At 44.3% G+C, this 21,517-nt stretch overlaps 1 protein-coding gene across 1 annotated transcript in view; it reads left to right on the top strand.

Annotated features, from left to right (window-relative positions):
- The window catches only part of LOC109888619 (hyaluronan and proteoglycan link protein 4-like), a 33,319-nt gene extending 12,769 nt beyond the window's left edge, over window positions 1–20,550 (top strand). The window contains exons 3-5 of the mRNA XM_020479778.2: window positions 9,714–10,076; window positions 17,162–17,464; window positions 19,007–20,550. Coding sequence (XP_020335367.1) covers window positions 9,714–10,076; window positions 17,162–17,464; window positions 19,007–19,389 — 1,049 coding nt within the window. The 3' untranslated portion in view covers window positions 19,390–20,550. The remainder of the gene's footprint in view (window positions 1–9,713; window positions 10,077–17,161; window positions 17,465–19,006) is intronic.
- The last annotated feature ends 967 nt before the right edge of the window (window positions 20,551–21,517 follow it).

The following is a 21,517-nucleotide window of genomic DNA, read 5'->3' on the forward strand; positions in this document are numbered from 1 at the left end:
AAGAAGGCGCAGCAGCGCCTCTTCAGCCTCAGGAGGCTGAAGAAATTCGGCTTGTCACCAAAAGCACTCACAAACTTCTACAGATGCACAATCGAGAGCATCCTGGCGGGCTGTATCACCGCCTGGTATGGCAACTGCACCGCCCTCAACCGTAAGGCTCTCCAGAGGGTAGTGAGGTCTGCACAACGCATCACCGGGGGCAAACTACCTGCCCTCCAGGACACCTACACCACCCGATGCTACAGGAAGGCCATAAAGATCATCAAGGACATCAACCACCCGAGCCACTGCCTGTTCACCCCGCTGTCATCCAGAAGGCGAGGTCAGTACAGGTGCATCAAAGCTGGGACCGAGAGACTGAAAAACAGCTTCTATCTCAAGGCCATCAGACTGTTAAACAGCCACCACTAACATTGAGTGGCTACTGCCAACACACTGTCAATGCCACTGACTCTACTCCAGCCACTTTAATCATGGGAATTGACGGGAAATGATGTAAATATATCGCTAGCCACTTTAAACAATGCTACCTTATATAATGTTACTTACCCTACATTATTCATCTCATATGCATACGTAGATACTGTACTCTATATCATCGACTGCATCCTTATGTAATACATGTATCACTAGCCACTTTAACTATGCCACTTGGTTTACATACTCATCTCATATGTATATACTGTACTCTATATCATCTACTGTATCTTGCCTATGCTGCTCTGTACCATCACTCATTCATATATCCTTATGTACATATTCTTTATCCCCTTACACTCTGTATAAGACAGTAGTTTTTTTTTGGAATTGTTAGTTAGATTACTTGTTCGTTATTACTGCATTGTCGGAACTAGAAGCACAAGCATTTCGCTACACTCGCAATAACATCTGCTAACCATGTGTATGTGACAAATAAATTTGATTTGATTTGATTTGATTTGACCAGACTGCTGAACTTTTAACCATCCCACGTGGTTAAACTCTTAGACTATCGATACCGACAGAATAAGAACAAGTCTTTGATATTAATTACTAGTCTGCAGCTAGGAATTTGGTATCATTGAACGTGAAGACCGACAACCGCTATCTATCCTATAACGACATGAATGAATGTCACTCTGAACTATCCATTCTAACCACGACAGAGAGAGAGAGAGGGCGGACAGACTCTCCAACAGAAACTTCTCAACAGAGATCCCGACGACACACTGAGCGTAAATATATGTATTGATTGCAATTGTTCCCGAATGAGTGAGCGTTCACGTGCAAAGAATTAGCATTTCAATTGTTATAATTATCAACTCTGTAGTGACTTCTCAGCTGACCCCCACTCCCCTTTTGTCTAACAAGCCGCCATGCCGGTTTAGCCCACTAGGGCACATCTGTTATAATTTCTTTGTAACCATCTACTTTGTTTGTTTGTGTTATGCATTTCTGTGAATTAGGTAGATAGTAAATAAATGATTTTAAGACAATTGATGTATGGATGACTCATAGTGAAGACTGGGTTCGTGCAGATAACCAACAATTTTCGACGTTTGTAATGAGACTAACGTGAGGTAAATAATAATTAATTAATTCAAAGACTAATTGAGCAGATATTAAAATATCTGAAAGTTATATTAGGAAAATTATAACTTTGTAATCTTAATATTTTCCTTGGTTGTCACGCCCTGGCCATAGAGAGGCTTTTTATTCTCTATTTTGGTTAGGCCAGGGTGTGACTAGGGTGGGCATTCTATGTCCTTTTTTCTATGTTTTGTATTTCTATGTCTTGGCCTGGTATGGTTTTCAATCAGGGACAGCTGTCTGTCATTGTCTCTGATTGAGAACCATACTTAGGTACCCTTTTCCCCCACCTGTTTTGTAGGAAATTAACTTTGTAGTTGTTCAGGGCACATGAGTAATGAAACTCAAAATAATTATGTAATTCGTCAGTTATTTTTTATTTTCTTTTGCCAGTAGAGTAGGCTAAGCACTGCTAGCACTGCTAGTACAGTATTCAGGAGCTGCCAAGTATTGGAGTCCAGAATAGCGACACTGCCCTCTGGTGGTTACATTTTAAAAACTGTCATTGAATCCATTGAAATTAGGCGATCTCAGCGGAGAAATATTGTCAAGAAAAAAAAGGAAGAAGGAACGTAACACGGTGTGTACATTATTACAAATGACTGCAGTGAATGCGGTAATTGCAGAAACTTCTGAAGTGAAGAATTAGATGAAAATTAAGGAATACAAGGAATAACTGTGAAAATGCCAACCATTGGTCGAGTACCAGAGTTTGAGGCTACAAAAGAGGATTTTGATTCCTATTTGGAGCGTTTTGAGCGTTGGCTGGCTGCAAATGAAATCAAAGATGAAAAGAAGCAGACACAAAACACTTTCTCAGTGACTGAATCCAACTGAGTATGGATTGCTGAAAGGTCTCATTGAACCAATAAAAAGCAGTGGAGTTGAACTATGCAGAACTGACTGAAACTCTTTCAAGGGATTTCAAGCCTAAGCCATTTCTCATTGCAGAACGTTTCAGATTTTACCAGAGTCAAGGGGAAACCTTGGCTGACTACATCCTTGCTTTGAAAAGGCTCACAAGTACATCTGAGTTTGCACAATTGCTTGATGATGCTCTTCGAGACAAGTTTGTATGTGGTCTCACAGGTGAAGCATATCACAGAAGGCTTCTGTCAGAGAAGGACCTGACCTTTAAGAAAGCCTGTGATATAGCACTTGGACTCGAGCTTGCCCACAGGGATACTATTGAGCTATCGGGACATGCAGAAGGTCAGAAAGGTGTTCAACAGGTCAGTGATGCACGTGGTGAAAAAGGCTCACAAAATTCACACCTTTCTCAGTCCCGTCCTCAAGGTTACACAAGAACAAAGCAGCCCACATCTCAAAGGTCTAAGCCAAGTTGCTACAGATATGGGGGAGATAATCATCAGCACAGTAAATGTCGATTCCAAAATGAAAAGTGCCACAATTGTGGAAAGGTTGGACATTTACAGAGAGTGTGTAAAGCCTCGAAACGCACAGCAAGAGAGCAGTAAGTGTCAGACGCAGCACAAGAAGAGGAAGGTACAACTGAAACCGTAGTGGAACTGTTCACAGTGTACACAGCTCAACAACTAAAAGATGGAATCTATCTCAACATGGAGTTAGCGGGAAAACCAGTAAAAATGCAGCTGGACACCGGAGCGTCTGTATCTCTGGTTCCAGAGAGACTCTACAAAGAAAAACTGAATGAGTGCCCACTTCAGCCCGCGTCCATCCGCCTTTCTTCATAAACTGGTGACACTATTCCTGTGTTAGGGCAGATCCAGGTACCAATCCGGTATGAGGGGAAGGAGTGGACGCTACCGCTTGTCATTGTTAAAGGAGAAAAATCAGCCTTGCTAGGCAGAAACTGGCTACAAAAGATCAAGTTGAACTGGGGAGAAATCTTCAGTCTGAGAAATGACAAACCAGTGAGTCAGGCTACACTCACTAACATGCTGGAGACGCACAAAGAACTTTTCAAAGATGCCTACAGTGAAATACAAGACTTCACAGCAAAAGGCAGAGTGCAAGAAGGAACCAAGCCTGTCTTTCACAAACCAACTGCCTACAGAACTGGACTGCCTACAGAAGAATAACATAATCACAAAAGTAGCGAGGAGCGACTGGGCCGCTCCGATTGTTGTAGTCCCAAAGAAAGAAAAGACCGTCAGAATGTGCGGTGACTACAAGGTCACAGTAAATCACTGCATACCAGAGGAATATCCACTACCAAACGCTGAAGATCTGTTTGCCACTCTAGCTGGTTGGAAGGTTTTCAGTAAGCTTGACCTGGCATTCGCTTATCAGCTACTGAAGCTGGATCTGGAGTCAGAACAGTATCTGACCATCAATAAACACAAGGGGCTATTCAGATTCAATCGCTTGGCCTATGGAATCTCGACAGCTCCAGCGATATTCCAACAAACAATGGATCAGATCTTGGACAGTATAGACAATGGTGTGTGCTTCATGGACGACATACTTGTGTCAGCACCAACCATTGGAGAGCACCTTGTAGTGCTGGACAAAGTGATGTCAAGACTGGAAAAATACGGAGTGAGAATGAAACGCAGCAAGTGTGAGTCCCTCTAGGACTCAGTGGAGTATCTCGGATACAAGATTGATGCACAAGGCCTGCACCCAACCAACAGCAAGGTGGAAGCAATTGTAAACGCACCAGCAGCCACAAATATCTCAGGGCTGAGGTCATTTTTGGGGCTCCTGAACTATTACGGAAAGTTTGTGGCAAACTTGTCCACATTGTTGCATCCGCTTCACCAACTGCTTCAGGCCGATACAAAGTGGAATTGGTCCCCACAATGCGAAGAAGCATTCAAGACTTGCAAACAGCGTCTGCTAAAGAGCAAGTGGCTTGCCCACTACAACACAGAGATGAAGCTGAGACCCGCGTGTGATGCATCTCCATACGGAGTAGGAGCCGTCATCTCCTGTTCTACCGTCAGGTGAAGTACACCCTATCGTATTTGCATCACGGACTCTGTCACCAAGTGAGAAAAACTATGCTCAAATTGAGAAGGAATCCCTGAGCATAATATTCGGAGTGAAGAAGTTTCACAAATACATCTACGGAAGGAAGTTCCAACTACTGACAGATCACAAGCCTCTGTTGGCCATCCTTGGACCAAATTCAGCTATACCAACCCTTGCTGCACTTCGAATGCAACGTTGGGCTCTGATATTGTTAGCCTACGACTACGAGATTGAGTACAGACGATCCGGTGATCACGCAAATGCCTGATGCACTATCAAGACTACCATGCAATAGTGACTCCGACAGTGAAGATGATAGAGCAGTCTTCCAGATCTCTCTCATTGACGAACTGCGCATATCTGCTTCAGACATAGCAGAGGAAACAAGGAAAGACCCAGTGCTTTCCAAAGTCTTGGACTTAACATTAGGCGGGTGGCCAAGCTTCGTAAATGACGATAACCTTCGTCCATTCATCGACAAGAAAGACCAGTTGTCCACTGATCAAGGATGTGTTCTGTGGTGATCAAGTGTGGTGGTACCTCACAAATTCCAGAGGAGACTGCTATCTGACCTGCATGAGGGACATCCAGGGATCACTCTAATGAAAGCACTCGCTCGCAGTTATCTGTGGTGGCCTGGACTGGATCAGGACATTCAACAGCATGTAGGCCACTGCTCACCTTGTGAAGCTGTTCACAACAAGCCTGCTGCTGCACCTCTTCATCCATGGTCCTGGGCTGCTACACCTTGGGAACGCATCCATGTGGATTACGCCGAGATTGACAAGAAACATTTCCTTGTTGTCATCTATGTCCATTCCAAGAGAATGGAAGTGTTCCCTACTCAACTGACCACAGTTGAGAAGACCATCAATCTTTTCAGACACCTGTTCGCATCCTTTGGACTAGTCAAGGAGCTCGTATCGGACAATGGCCCTCCTTTCACGTCAAACGATTTTGAAATGTTTCTCAAGAATAACGGAGTAAGGCACATCCTGTCACCACCTTACCATCCGGCATCAAATGGAGCAGCGGAAAGAGCCGTGCAAACCTTTAAGAAGGCCTGGACTAGACTCGAGGTTCAGTCTGTGCCCACCCACCAAAGGCTTCCCTGGTTCCTGTTTACTTACCGTAACACACCACACACAGTAATGGAATGTACACTAGCTGAACTGTTTCTGAAATGCCAACCACGTACCCGCCTGACATTGTTGAAACCAGACTTGTCAAGCACTGAGGCAAAGCACCAGCTACAGCAGAAGAAATCTGATGACAGACACTCAAAGACTGTCAAGGAATTCAAAGAGGGAGAGAGGGTGATGGTACGTGATTTCAGACACCCCAAGCGCCTGTGGAACTCAGGTGTGATCTTGCAACGCAGAGGACCTTTGACTTACCAAGTCCAAATTGGTCATCGCCAGGTCAACTTTCATGTGGATCATCTGCTACGGTCCAACGCCCCAGCAGAGACATGCTGAGAGAACAAGAACAATAACGACCCCCAGGACTATTCTCCTGACTGTGGATGTACGGGAGAGACAGCCTGACCTTCCACCCGAATCTGGCCCACCACTGGAAGCCCAGGAGGAGCGGAGATATCCTATTCGACAGCGAAGGGCACCTCAAAAGCTTGACCTGTGAGTTGAGCTGGTTAAGGAGGTAACAGACAGTAAAACAAACAAACACTTTAATATGTCCTAGATAAAAGGAAAGAAAACGGACATTACCTGGGTTAGTTATTAGGACGAAAACTCCATCTTCGGGGCAGAATAATCCCCTGGATTTGTGCTGGGCTTTGAAAAGTCTGCTTCAACCCAGTAGTTGAAAAATGTTTAAGAATGCATTGTTCAGATATTGCATTAGTAGTTCCCTAATGTATTTACCTTGTTCTCTGGGAGTTAAACACTATGGGGGAGGAGTGTAGTATCTGGGATCTACATCTGTTTATATTAGTTACTATGCTGTTACTAAGCAGTAATGCATTACGGCAGTGTTACGTTACTGCCGCGAACTGTAGAGCACGAGGGGTTTCGACTAAACGAAAACCAACTGTACTCCCGTCTCCTACCTGGTCATTTCTCCACAACACAAATATTACATTGAGCAATGTAATAAAGTAATGACTTTTCAAATAAGTTACCTTACACATTATATTGGCTGGCGATTTGTTAGATACGCTGTCCTTACAAACGACATAGCATATCATTACAGCAGTATGTACTGGTATGTTAGCTAGCTACCTAACATTAGTTGGCTATTTATACATCAAACTTGCTAGTATATTAACAATAGGATATCTAACTAACTAGCCAACTTTTATTTACTTGATTATTCCCGTCATTCTTAGCTTAGCTAAATGGTATAGTCGTTGTGCGTTCTCAATGGACATTCGGGTGCTTTCGTAAATTTGCTCTGGCTATCTATTCTGATTTCAGAGCACTCTCGTCTGAGTGTACAGAGCGCAGAATGAATTTACGAGAGCTCAACACTGGTTGAATATGGCCGGTGTCAGTAAATATCTGCAAAAAAAGCACAATTCAATTGTTTCCAGCAGCACAGTTACAGTTACCAATGCTCTGGATAACATGAAACCGGCCTAACCAGCTCTCCTAGGGTGAGTAAAATGGTCAGAGTGGTTTCATTTGTGTCTGGAAGTAGATAGCAAGGTAGCCAACGTCAGCTTGGGTACATGACGGCCAGGCAAGAACGCTCAAATCAACAGATTGAATTTAAGAACACACCTGAAGTTGTAAAATGTCTAACTAGTAATTATTAGGCTAACTAGCTAGCAAGAGGTTGCATAGCAACAGCATCAACTTCTGGTAGACAGGCAAAGAGCTAGTACATTCAACTGAAAGGATACCGTTCTGTTACAGTATAATAAAATGAACTAATAGTATATAGTATGTAGTATATACTCATTAAGTATGTAGTATACAGTATGTTAGTATGGGTATTCGAACACAGCTCAGAAGTTCTTTCTTCGATGAGGCAGTGCCAGGGACACAGAACAAGGCTTGCTGGGGTCTGGTCTTGATGATGAAACACACATCTCTCAGGTGACACGTCTCCTCACCCCCCTTGGCCCCCACAGGGGAAACAATAGCCATTGTAGAGAGAAGAAGATAGGCTTTGTGGATCTTCCTTGCTCACATACTATCTAATTATATACACTTTCACTATCCTGATATTTTAACTGAAGTTTGGGTGGTTCCCATAACTGTAGCAGTAGTCCCTATATACAGTGCATTTGGAAAGTTTTCCGACCATTTCCAGATTTTGTTACATTACAGCCTTATTCTAAAATGGATTAAATCATTTTTTCCCCTTTATCACTCTACACACAAAACCCCATAATGACAAAGCAAAAACAAGTTTTTAGAAATGTTTGAAAATGTATTCCAAAAAAAGAAATGGAAGTGTACAGACCCTTTACTCAGTTGAAGTACCTTCAGCAGCGATTACAGCCTCAAGTCTTCTTGGGTATGACGCTACAAGCTTGGAACACGTGTATTTGGGGAGCTTCTCCCATTCTTCTCTGCAGATCCTCTCAAGCTCTGTCAGGTTGGATGGGGAGTGTCGCTGCACAGCTATTTTCAGGTCTCTCCAGAGATGTTTGATTGGGGTCAAGTCCGGGCTCTGGCTGGGACACTCAAGGACATTCAGAGACTTGTCCCGAAGCCACTCCTGTGTTGTCTTGGCTGTATGCTTAGGATCTTTGTCTTGTTGGAAGGTGAACCTTCGCCCCAGTCTGAAGTCCTGAGCACTCTGGAGCAGGTCTTCATCAAGGATCTCTCTGTACTTTGCTCCGTTCATCTTTCCCTCGATCCTGACTAGTCTCCCAGTCCCTGCCACTGAATAACATCCCCACAGCATCATTCACCGTAGGGATGGTGCCAGGTTTACTCCAGCATTCAGGCCAAAGAGTTCAATTTTGGTTTCATCATAGAGAATCTTGTTTCTCATGGTCTGAGAGTTCTTTAGGTGCCTTATGGCAAACTCCAAACTGGCTGTCATATGTCTTGTACTGAGGAGTAGCTTCCGTCTGGCCACTCTACCATATAGGCCTGATTGGTGGAGTGCTGCAGAGGAACTCTGGAGCTCTGACAGAGTGACCATTGGATTCTTGGTCACCTCGCTGACCAAGGCCCTTCTTCCCCGATTGCTAATTTTGGCCGGGCGGCCAGCTCTAGGAACAGTCTTGGTGGTTCCAAACTTCTTCCATTTAAGAATGATGGAGGCCACTTTGTTCTTGGGGACCTTCAATCCTGCAGACATTTTTTGGTTCCCTACCCCAGATCTGTGCCTCAACACAATCCTGTTGCGGAGCACAGCAGACAATTTCTTTGACCTCATGGCTTGGTCTTTGCTCTGACATGCACTTATATAGACAGATGTGTGCCTTTCTAAATCATCTCCAATCAATTGAATTTTTCACAGGTTGACTCCAATCAAGTTGTAGGAACATCTCAAGGATGATCAATGGAAACAGGATGCAGCTGAGCTCAATTTCGAGTAACATTGCAAAGGGTCGGAATACTTTTGTAAATAAGGTATTTCATTCTTATAAATGTGCAAAATTTTGAAAACATCTGTTTTGGTTTTGTCGTTATGGAGTATTGTGTTTGGATTGATGAGGGGGAAAGGTATTTAATCCATTTTAGAATAAGGCTGTAACATAACAAAATGTGGAAAAAGTCAAGGGTTCTGAATACTTTCTAATGCACTGTAGGTAAAGTACAGGTACAGGTCAGCTCAAGGGTGTCATATTCGCTCTTCAACAAGGTCTGGAGGGGCGCACTGATTTTTTCCCCCCTCACCGTTAAAATGCACAAAAAATGGTGCTCTATCCATCTTTTAGGGAATTGTCAATGCTCCCTGACTGCCTAGCTTTCATTTATGTGATTATTAGCGAGCTGGACACAGTCAAAAAACTGTGTGAATGTAGGTACAATATAATTTCTACAGAGTTTCAATTTGGTTTTAGTCATTTTAAAGTATATTGAGTTTTTTTCCCTGCCAAAAAATACAATTTTTTTAAATATTATTATGATAATGTTTTAATCAAACCACCTGCAGGCCAGAGTGGACCCCCTTGCAGGACCAGATCATTGAAAAGCATAATTCCTCCCAACCTTACCTCTCCTGACCATTCTTCTTCCTTTATTCTCCCTCTTTGTGTCCAGAGGATGACACTGGAGCAGTGATCGTTCAGACCGCCCCTGGTAAAGTGATCACCCACCGGGGAGGCTCCATCACTCTGCCCTGCCGCTACCACCACGAACCCGAGAGCTCCGACCCCAACCGCATCCGCATCAAGTGGACCAAGGTGACGGATGCAATGGTGTTTGAGGACGTGTTTGTGGCGTTGGGCCTTCAGCAGAGGGTGTTCAGATCGTACCGGGGTCGTGTGTCCCTAGAACAGAATGGACCGGGAGACGCATCTGTCATCATCCACAACGTCACTTTGGAGGACTACGGACGCTACGAGTGCGAGGTCACCAACGACATGGAGGACGACACGGGATTTGTCAACCTGGATCTTGAAGGTCAGGGGTTAAGGTTGAAGGGTTCAAATCAAATCAAATGTTATTTGTCATATGCTTCGTAAACACCAGGTGTAGACTAACAGTGAAATGCTTACATATGGGCCCTTCCCAACAATGCAGAGAAAAACAATTATAACATAAGGAATGCATACACAAATCAAATCAAATGTATTTATATAGCCCTTCTTACATCAGCTGATATATCAAAGTGCTGTACAGAAACCCAGCCTAAAACCCCAAACAGCAAGCAATGCAGGTGTAAAAGCACGGTGGCTCGGAAAAATTCCCTAGAAAGGCCAAAACATAGGAAGAAACCTAGAGAGGAAGCAGACTATGAGGGGTGGCCAGTCCTCTTCTGGCTGTGCCGGGTGGAGATTATAACAGAACATGGCCAATATGTTCAAATGTTCATAAATGATCAAACATGGATCATGGTCAAATAATAGTAATCACAGTGAACAGGTAAGTGTTCCATAGCCGCAGGCAGAACAGTTGAAACTGGAGCAGCAGCACTGCCAGGTGGACTGGGGACAACGAGGAGTCATTATGCCAGGTAGTCCTGAGGCATGGTCCTAGGGCTAAGGTCCTCTGAGAGAGAGAAAGAAAGAAAGGGAGAAAGAGAGAATTAGAGAGAACTTAAATACTTAAATTCACACAGGACACCGGATAAGACAGGAGAAATACTCCAGATATAACAGACTGACCCTAGCCTCCCGACACATAAACTACTGCAGCATAAATACTGGAGGCTGAGACAGGAGGGGTCAGGAGACACTGTGGCCCCATCCGATGATACTCCCAGACAGGGCCAAACAGGCAGGATATAACCCGACCCACTTTGCCAAAGCACAGCCCCCACACCACTAGAGGGATATCTTCAACCACCAACTTACCACCCTGAGACAAGGCCGAGTATAGCACACAAAAATCTCTGCCACGGCACAACCCAAGGGGGGGTGCCAACCCAGACAGGAAGATCACGTCAGTGACTCAACCCACTCAAGTGATGCACCCCTCCTAGGGACGGTATGAAAGAGCCCCAGTAAGCCAGTGACTGAGCCCCTGTAATAGGGTTAGAGGAAGAGAATCCCAGTGGAAAGAGGGGAACCGGCCAGGCAGAGACAGCAAGGGCGGTTCGTTTCTCCAGTGCCTTTCCATTCACCTTCCCACTCCTGGGCCAGACTACACTCAATAATAGGACCTACTGAAGAGATGAGTCTTCAATAAAGACTTAAAGGTTGAGACCGAGTCTGCGTCTCTCACATGGGTAGGCAGACCATTCCATAAAAATGGAGCTCTATAGGAGAAAGCCCTGCCTCCAGCTGTTTGCTTTGAAATTCTAGGGATAATTAGGAGGCCTGCGTCTTGTGACCATAGTGTACGTGTAGGTATGTACGGCAGGACCAAATCAGAAAGATAGGTAGGAGCAAGTCCATGTAATGCTTTGTAGGTTAGCAGTAAAACCTTGAAATCAGTCCTGGCCATAACAGGAAGATAGTGGAGGGAGGCTAGCACTGGAGTAATATGATATTTTTTTTTTGTTCTAGTCAGGATTCTATCAGCCGTATTTAGCACTAACGGAAGTTTATTTAGTGCATTATCCGGGTAGCCGGAAAGTAGAGCATTGCAGCAGTCTAACCTAGAAGTAACAAAAGCATGGATTCATTTTTCTGCATCATTTTTGGACAGAACATTTCAGATTTTTGCAATGTTACGTAAACGGAAAAAAGCTGTCCTTGAAACAGTCTTGATATGTTCATCAAAAGAGAGATCAGGGTCCAGAGTAACGCCAAGGTCCTTTACAGTTTTATTTGAGACCACTGTACAACCATGTCAGATTCAACAGAAGATCTCTTTGTTTCTTGGGACCTAGAACAAGCATCTCTGTTTTGTTCGAGTTTCAAAGTAGAAAGTTTGCAGCCATCCACTTCCTTATGTCTGAAACACATGCTTCTAGCAAGGGCTTCACCATGTTTCATTGAAATGTACAGCTGTGTGTCATCCGCATAGCAGTGAAAGTTAACATTATGCTTTCGAATGACATCCCCAAGAGGTAAAATATATAGTGAAACCAATAGTGGTCCTAAAACCGAACCTTGAGGAACACCGAAATGTACAGTTGATTTGTCAGAGGACAAACCAAACCAATCAGAGACAAACTGATATCTTTCCGACAGATAAGATCTAAACCAGGCTTGAACTTGTCCGTGTAGACCAATTTGGGTTTCCAATCTCTCCAAAAGAATCTGGTGATCGATGGTATCTCAAGCAGCACTAAAGTCTAGGAGCAAGAGGACAGATGCAGAGCCTCGGTCTGACGCCATTAAAAGGTAATTTACCACCTTCACAAGTGCAGTCTCAGTGCTATGATGGGGTCTCAAACCAGACTGAAGCATTTTGTTTACATTGTTTGTCTTCAGGAAGGCAGTGAGTTGCTCCCAACAGCTTTTTCAATTTCCTTTGAGAGGAATGGGAGATTCAATAGTTTTAAAAATATTTTCTGGGTCAAGGTTTGGCTTTGATCCTCCTTGGTTGGGGTCTGAGCAGATTATTTGTTGCGATTGCAAACATAATAAAATGGTGGTCCGATAGTCCAGGATTATGAGGAAAAACATTAAGATCCACAACATCTATTCCATGGGACAAAACTAGGTCCGGAGTATGACTGTGGCAGTGAGTAGGTCCGGAGACATGTTGGACAAAACCAACAGAGTTGGTCCACAGAGTGGGTCTGTGGACTTCTCCATGTGAATATTAAAGTCATCAAAAATTGTAATATTATCTGCTATGACTACAAGGAATTCAGGGACCTCAGTGAGGAACACTGTATATGGCCTAGGAGGCCTGTAAACAGTAGCCTTAAAAAGTGATTGAGTAGGCTGCATAGATTTCATGACTAGAAGCTCAAAAGACGAAAACTTCTTTTTTTTGTTTTTGTAAATTGATATTTGCCATAGTAAATGGTAGCAACACCTCCGCCTTTGCGGGATGCGCGGGGTATATGGTCACTAGTGTAACCAGGAGGTGAGGCCTCATTTAATACAGTAAATTCATCAGGCTTAAACCATGTTTCAGTCAGGCCAATCACATCAAGATTATGATCAGTGATTAGTTCATTGACTACAACTGCCTTGGAAGTGAGGGATTTAACATTAAGTAGCCCTATTTTGAGATGTGAGGTATCACAATCTCTTTCAATAATGGCAGGAATGGAGGAGGTCTTTATTCTAGTGAGATTGCTAAGGCGAACACCGCCATGTTTAGTTTTGCCCAACCATGGTCGAGGCACAGATACCGTCTCAATGGGGATAGCTGAGCTGACTACAGTGACTGTGCTAGTGGCAGACTCTACTATGCTGGCAGGCTGGCTAACAGCCTGCTGCCTGGCCTGCACCCTATTTCATTGTGGAGCTAGGGGAGTTAGAGCCCTGTCTATGTTCGTAGATAAGATGAGAGCACCCCTCCAGCTAGGATGGAGTCCGTCACTCCTCAACAGGCCAGGCTTTGTCCTGTTTGTGGGTGAGTTCCAGAAAGAGGGCCAATTATCTACAAATTCTATCTTTTGGGAGGGGCAGAAAACAGTTTTCAACCAGCGATTGAGTTGTGAGACTGCTGTAGAGCTCATCACTCCCCCTAACCGGGTGGGGGCTAGAGACAATTACTCGATGCGACACATCTTTCTAGCTGATTTACACGCTGAAGCTATGTTGGACTTGTTGACCTCTGACTGTTTCATTACACAACGAGTAATGATAACTTGGCTATATACACAGGGTACCAGTACCGAGTTGATGTGCAGGGGTACGAGGTAATTGAGGTCGACATGTACATATTTGTAGGGATAAAGAGACTAGGCAACAGTATAAATAATAAACGGTAGCAGCAGCGTATGTTATGAGTCGAAAGAGTTAGTGCAAAAGGGGTCAATGCAGATAGTCCGGATAGATGTTGGTTAACTATTTAACTAGCAGTCTTATGGCTTGGGGGTAGAAGCTGTTCAGGGTCCTGGGGGTAGAAGCTGTTACCTACAATGGTGCCGAAGGAGATGGCTGCCATTTTACGATCCCGTAACCAATTGTGTTATTTTGTACATAATGTTTCTGCCACCGTGTCTTATGACCGAAAAGAGCTTCTTGATATCAGGGCAGCGATTACTCACCCTGTTCTTGAGGAAATCTCCTTCTTCAACAAGTCGGATGGGAAGGATTTACTCCAGACACCCAACAAGGCCCTCATCCCCGTCATTCGTAGAAGGAAAAGACGGAGGTATATCATGGACGACGGTCCGGGTGCCTTGTAAGGATCCGTCGCCGAGAGGGTAATCTACCTTCATAATCGATAATAAAATAGACAAACTACGAGCATGTATATATCCTACCAACGGGACATTAAAACTGTAATGTATTATGTTTCACCGAGTCGTGGCTGAACGAAAACATGATTAACATAGAGCTGGCCGGTTTTAAGCTTTTCCGGCAGGATAGTATAGCGGCCTCTGGTAAGACAATGGGAGGCAGCCTATGCATATTTGTAAACAACAGCTGGTGCACGAAATCTAAGGAAGTCTCGAGGTTTTGCTCGCCTGAGGTAGAGAATCTCATGATAAGCTGTAGACCACACAATTAACCAAGAGAGTTTACATCTATATTTTTCATAGCTGTCTGTTTACCCCTGCAGACCGATGCTGGCACTAAGACCGCACTCAATGAGCTGTATACTCAAATCAGTTTTACCTCATTTCTATCAGCATGTTAAATATGCAATCAGAGGGAAAAAACTCTAGACCACCTTTACTCCACACACAGAGATGCATACAAAGCTCTCCCTCGCCCTCTATGGCAAATCTGACCATAATTCCTGATTACAAGCAAACACTAAAGTAGGAAGCACCAGTGACTCGGTTAATAAGAAAGTGGTCAGATGAAGCAGATGCTAAGCTACAGGACTGTTTTGCTAGCACAGACTGGAATATGTTCCAGGATTATTCTGATGACATTGAGGAGTACACCACATCAGTCACTGACTTCATCAATAAGTGCATTGATGACGCCGTCCCCACAGTGACCGTACGTACATAACCAAACAAGGCAACATCCGCACTGACTATAAACCAGAAGCCTATAGGAAATCCCGCTATGCCCTCGACGAACTGTCAAACAGGCAAAGCGTCAATACAAGACTAACATTGAATCGTACTACACCGGCTGTGACACTCATTGGATGTGGCAGGGCTTGAAACTATTACAGACTACAAAGGGAAGCACAATAAGAAAGTGGCCAGTGACACGAACCTACCAGATGAGCTAGTGTTACTTGCCTCACTTCAAGGCAAGTAACACTGAAACATGCATGAGAGCACCAGCCGCTCCGGACGACTGTGTGATCACGCTCTTCATAGCCGATGTGAATAAGACCTTTAAACAGGTCAACATTCACAAGGCCACAGGGCCAGACACATAACAGACACATAACCAGGACGTGTATTGCGAGCAGGTGCTGACCAACTGGCACGTCTCTTCACTGACTGAGTTTATTTTTCTTCACCTTTTTTTAACTAGGCAAGTCAGTTAAGAACAAATTCTTATTTTCAATGACGGCCTAGGAACAGTGGGTTACCTGCCTAAATGACTACCGACCCGTAGCACTCACATCTGTAGCCATGAAATGCTTTGAAAGGCTGGTCATGGCTCACATCATCACCATTATCCCGGAAACCCTAGACCCACTCCAATTTGAATAATGCCCAAACAGATCCACAGATGACGCAATCTCTATTGCACTCAACACTGCCCTTTCCCACCTGGACAAAAGGAACACACCTATGTGAGAATGCCATTAATTGACTTCAGCCTAGCGTTCAACACCATAGTGACCTCAAAGCTCATCACTAAGCTAAGGATCCTGGGACTAAACACCTCCCTCTGCAACTGGATCCTGGACTTCCTGACGGGCCGCCACCAGGTGGTAAGGGTAGGGAACAACACAGCCGCCACACTGATCCTCAACACGGGGGCCCCTCAGGGGTGCGTACTCAGCCCCCTCCTATTCTCCCTGTTCACTCATGACTGCACGGCCAGGCACGACTCCAACACCATCATCAAGTTGGTGGTCAAGGACCGAGCACGCCCCCATTCTCATCAACAGGGCTGTAGTGGAACAGGTTGAGAGCTTCAAGTTCCTTGGTGTCCATATCACCAACAAATGATCATGGTCCAAACAAACCAATATAGTCGTGAAGAGGGTACGACAAAGCCTATTCCCCCTCAGGAGACTGAAAAGATTTGGCATGGGTAAGCGGTACCGGAGCGCCAAGTCTAGGTGCAAGAGGCTTCTAAACAGCTTCTACCCCCAAGCCATAAGACTCCTGAACAGCGAATCAAAGGGCTACCCAGACCCCCCTTTTACGCTGCTTCTACTCTCTGTTTATAATCTATGCATAGTCACTTTAACTCTACCTACATGTACATATTACCTCAATTACCTCAACTAACTGGTGCACTCACACATTGACTCAGTACCGTTACCCCCTGTATATAGCCTCTCTTGTTATTTTACTGCTTCTGTTGAATTATTTTCAATTTATTTAAAACATTTTACTTAACTTTTTTTTTCATAACTTCTTAAAGCATTGTTGGTTAAGGGCTTGTATGTAAGCTTTTCACTGTAAGGTTGTAACTGTTGTATTCAGCGCATGTGACAAATAAAACATTTATTTTATTGGTTGGTTCTGTTGCACCAAGTCTGTTGGTTCCAGACTTGGTGCATCGCTATCACTTGCCATGCGGTAGCAGAGAGAACAGTCTATGCCTTGGGTGACTGGAATCTTTCACAATTTTGTAGGGCCTTCCTCTGACACCGCCTGGTATAGATGTCCTGGATGGCAGGGAGCTGTGCCCCAGTGATGTATTGGGCTTTACTCACTGCCCTCTGTAGCGGTTAGATGGGTTATGTGTGGTGTAAGACCTCAGTCAAAATGAAAAATGAAGTATTTGAAAATGTAATAGGCAGAATTGAGTTAGTGTTTTTCAGCTTTCACAACATGAGTAACTTGTCCTTATAGTTCAGTATCTCTCTCTCTCCTCCAGGCGTGGTGTTCCCATACTACCCACGGGTGGGGCGCTACAAGCTCAATTACCACCAGGCTGAGGACGTGTGTAAAGAGCAGGATGCAATCCTGGCCTCCCATGCCCAGCTCCACAAGGCCTGGCTAGAGGGCCTGGACTGGTGCAACGCAGGCTGGCTGGAGGACGGCTCCGTCCAGTACCCCATCTCCCACCCCCGGGACCAGTGTGGCCGCAAGGACACCCCTGCAGGGGTACGCAACTACGGCTACAGACACAAAGAGGATGAGCGCTACGATGCCTTCTGTTTCACCTCCAACCTCAATGGTGAGTGTGTGGGGTCCTTTCCATGCTTACTTTTTACTTTTCTTGAGCAGATGAGATGTATGAACATTGATTGGTGACGGGTAGATTCCCCAGATATCTTTCCACTGTATTGCCTCTGCTCTGACTATACAGTGTTTTCAGATCTGTGCAGATGAAGGGAGGGAGATGAGGCAAGATGTATTGAGATGCAGCCAGAGTCCACAGCAGCAATAGGAGCCTGTCTCTGATCCCTGCCTGTGATCCCCTAACCTTGTGTTGATTCCGCCCTCTTAAAAGGGCCACAGGGTCTTCTAGCTGTGCTTTTATCTCCTTTGATTTCCATCAACACTTCCACACAGTCGTGGCAGGGGAAGAAGCCTAGCCTGGTTCTATGGCTCAAAACAAATTTAGGAGCACTGCTGCTCTACTGTACAAGAACTCATCATGACAGAATTATCCATCTGCTACCAGGGAATTGAAACATTCAATTTGGAGAATCTTGATTTATGGGTACAGCCGTTGAGTGCTACGGTAAGATTGTGACTCAGTCGGCAAAGAAATAACAACATTGGATGCATTCCGAAACAAAATAGATTTTCAATTTTTTTTCTTCTCCTGAGACTGAATAAAAGTAATGATTTTCTTCCTGTGAACATTAAAGTAAAAGTCATTTTGTCAACAATATCTGAGCATCTGCCTAGTTAAATAAAGGTTAAATAAATCAAATTAAAACAGATCTGAACTAGAGAAGATAAAGTACACAGTAGCCATAGTCGAACATTAACCTGGTACTTCATAGTGGAGACCTAGCAGTCTCTTCATTGCAGTGAGTTAATTACAGTCAACAGACAGACTGGCCTGAGATGTGGGCTATCTTCAGGAGTAATGGTAGGGGATACTGTTGCATTGACCAGCTGGAAGATATTAACACAGTAGCCTTTGGGGAAATATGAGACAATATTCCTCCCTAACAGGCATCAGCCACATAAACAAACGCAAAATCGATAGCCAAGTGTAAGGCTGTTGGCAGTTGCTTTCTTATTTCTCTCTGTAAAAACTTAACTCAGCTTCATTTTAGCTCAAATACTTTCTGCAATCATGATTCCAATTCTGTAAATTCTGGTAGGCGAGAAGTCTTCCCAGTGCAAGATGAAAGTAGAAATTGAAGTATTTTACTGTCCACCGATGCTGTATTGCTTTTCGATTTTGAGCAGCTGCCCAGACGGATGTTTGGTTGATTAGAGATTGGGAACACATTCTACAGGCGAGGTATCAGACTGGTCTAGGCCATAAGAACTCAGGATCTCTCCCCTCAGGGAATCTGTTGCTGTCTCATGTGGTTCTCTGTCTCTTTGTCTTTCTCTCTCTCTCTCTCTCTCTCTCTCTCTCTCTCTCTCTCTCTCTCTCTCTCTCTCTCTCTCTCTCTCTCCTTGTCTTTTCTGGCTCCCTCTGTCTCTTTGTCTCTTTGTCTCTTTGTCTCTTTGTCTCTTTGTCTCTCTCTCTCTCTCTCTCTCTCTCTCTCTCTCTCTCTCTCTCGCTCTCCTCCCCTCCTCTCTCCTCCAGGTGAGGTGTATTTCCTGAAGCGTTTTAAGAAGGTTAACTATGCTGAGGCAGTGAAGGCGTGCCTGCGTGACAGCTCGGTGGTGGCCAAGGTGGGTCAGCTCTATGCTGCCTGGAAGATCCAGCTACTGGATCGCTGTGAGGCCGGCTGGCTGGAGGACGCAAGTATCCGCTACCCCATCGTCAACCCACGCACCCGCTGCGGAGGGCCCCAACCGGGGGTCCGCCACCTGGGCTTCCCCGACTTGAAGTTCCGCCTCTACGGGGTTTACTGCTTCCGCAAGAACCAAGAGAATGTTAATGTTGATGAAGTTAAGATGACACAGCGCCCAGGGAAGAGCAGCAAGGACATCCCCATAAACACCACTACCACCAGAAACATCTAGAGAGACTGAGACGAGGGTTTATTAGGATCACTGCTGCTACAACATAGCTCCATCCATTGCTTTAAAATAAACAATGTTGCTGAACATTACTGACAAGACATGCTAATTTGCAGCAGGATTCACCAGAAAGAGCGTGGTTCAGTTAGGGGCGGAATCTTTATCTCCGTGATTTCTCTTGTCTTAAATGAGGTGGCAGTCACGTTGAGGTTGGTTTGTGCGCCCACCATTGTCTCAGAGAGGCTTAGCTAGTAAATGCATCAGATCATTATTTCCCAGGCACAAAAATTAATGCCATTGTTTACTATGCGTCTATTAGAGACATGGAGAGAGACCACAGGCATGATGGGGGCTCAGACTTCACAGTGTGTTCTGTTCTCCATGTGGCTTCATTTCTGAAGGAAAAGGTCCTTTGCGAAAAGCACTCGACTTTAAGCAGTGCCAGCCGGAGAGAGTCACATTAATTAGCGGGCTGTGGAGACAGAGACAGATCATTTACTATGTCTGTCTGACTGTAATGAATGCAGCGCATTAAGCGAGCCCCTGATTAGCAGATACTGATGATAAGCTTTAAAGCAGACTACTATCATGCCTAATCTATCTGCAAATGTTGCCAGGTGCCAGCATGATGCCCAAGCTTTGCCTGGCATGGCAGAGCACTGCTTAGAGGTGCCCTTTGAGTTCTACTGCGCCACCAGTCGCCCGCCTCTATCCGGTTGCCATGTTTGGGTAGAGCCATCTGAAACGTTTCTCCTCAGTAACTAAGTAAGTACTGGCAACCGTACCAGAGCTCAATAAACATAGTGAATGTTGCACTTTTAATTAGATATATTTTATGAGGAAATGGTTAGTCTATAGCAAGCATGTTTTACCTGGAGCTAATTTGAGTAAATTATGCTGAACTGAACTTTGTTATAGCTGCTTTATTAGCTGCTTGATTACACCATGTTTCTATGCAGCCATGGCCATTGATTGCACTATTTGTTCAATTGTGAAAACCACAATTGAACTGTATCAGTCATTATCTTGATGTATGAATTGTATCTATAGCGAGGGCTATATGCTGAAGCTGTGATTCAAAAGTAATAAATTAGATCTTGACAATGTTGTTCATTAAAACTGATTCTGTGAGATGATGTTTTCGCATTTTCGCCATCTCTACTGTATCTTTTTATTTTGATTTATTTCACCTTTATTTAACCAGATAGGCTAGTTGAGAACAAGTTTTCATTTGCAACTGCGACCTGGCCAAGATATCTGGTCTGTGTGTTTCTGAGTAGCACTGTGAGTGCAGGCTTTAGTGGGAAAACACTTGGTGCACTGCCAACACAACAGAAGTGAACATGTCATTTCCATAGCAACAGTCTTAACAAGCCCATATCAAGTTTGAGGCAAACTAACAACATAAAACAATCATTCTGTTCAGTGATGAATTTGAGCAAAGCAAATTGGAATGATTATGAGTGACCTGTAGCTACATCCTCAGAAGCACAAACTTAAAGTATGTTGAGACATTTGTTAAAGACACATTCAAATGCCATGAAGACATATTGTGACTATTTTAATACAACATTGTTAGAGCAGGGTTTCACTGTCATATCAATCTCTGCCATGAATTATAACAGAGGCTAAACCCAGAGTCATCTTGACATTTATAATTCAGGGGTTTGGAGCGAACATTATGCAGAGATTAACCAGAAAGACTTCAGTATCTACCTAAATTAAGATGGTAGGTTTGGAATGAGAGCTCAATAGGAAGGAATACTTGTTTGAAGATGATATCTTCAAGGAGGTGTCGTGGGAGACGTGACCAGTTCACATGTTTACATTACAGTAAAAGGTCTAGCCTAGGGTATTTTCTCGAAACCTCTAGAAAATCTCCCATAGTGAGAATACAGTCTAAACCAGGGAGATTCCAGCCTCTACCAAATGTCAACAGGAACACTGTGGGGTGGACTGGGTTAGTCTCTGCTCCCATTTACTCTCCGAATGGGAACTGTGGAGAGAGGGAGCGAGAGAGCGAACTTTGACACTTATGGCATCGAACGGATGAAAAGCGCAATCTTCATTTCATCAACCTCCTTTTTTTGCTGACTTAAAATGAAATGAGGTGACCCTGTAACAATGGAAC

The sequence above is a fragment of the Oncorhynchus kisutch genome, linkage group LG4 (genome assembly GCF_002021735.2).
Source record: "Oncorhynchus kisutch isolate 150728-3 linkage group LG4, Okis_V2, whole genome shotgun sequence".
In the NCBI taxonomy this organism is placed as follows: Eukaryota; Metazoa; Chordata; class Actinopteri; order Salmoniformes; family Salmonidae; genus Oncorhynchus; species Oncorhynchus kisutch.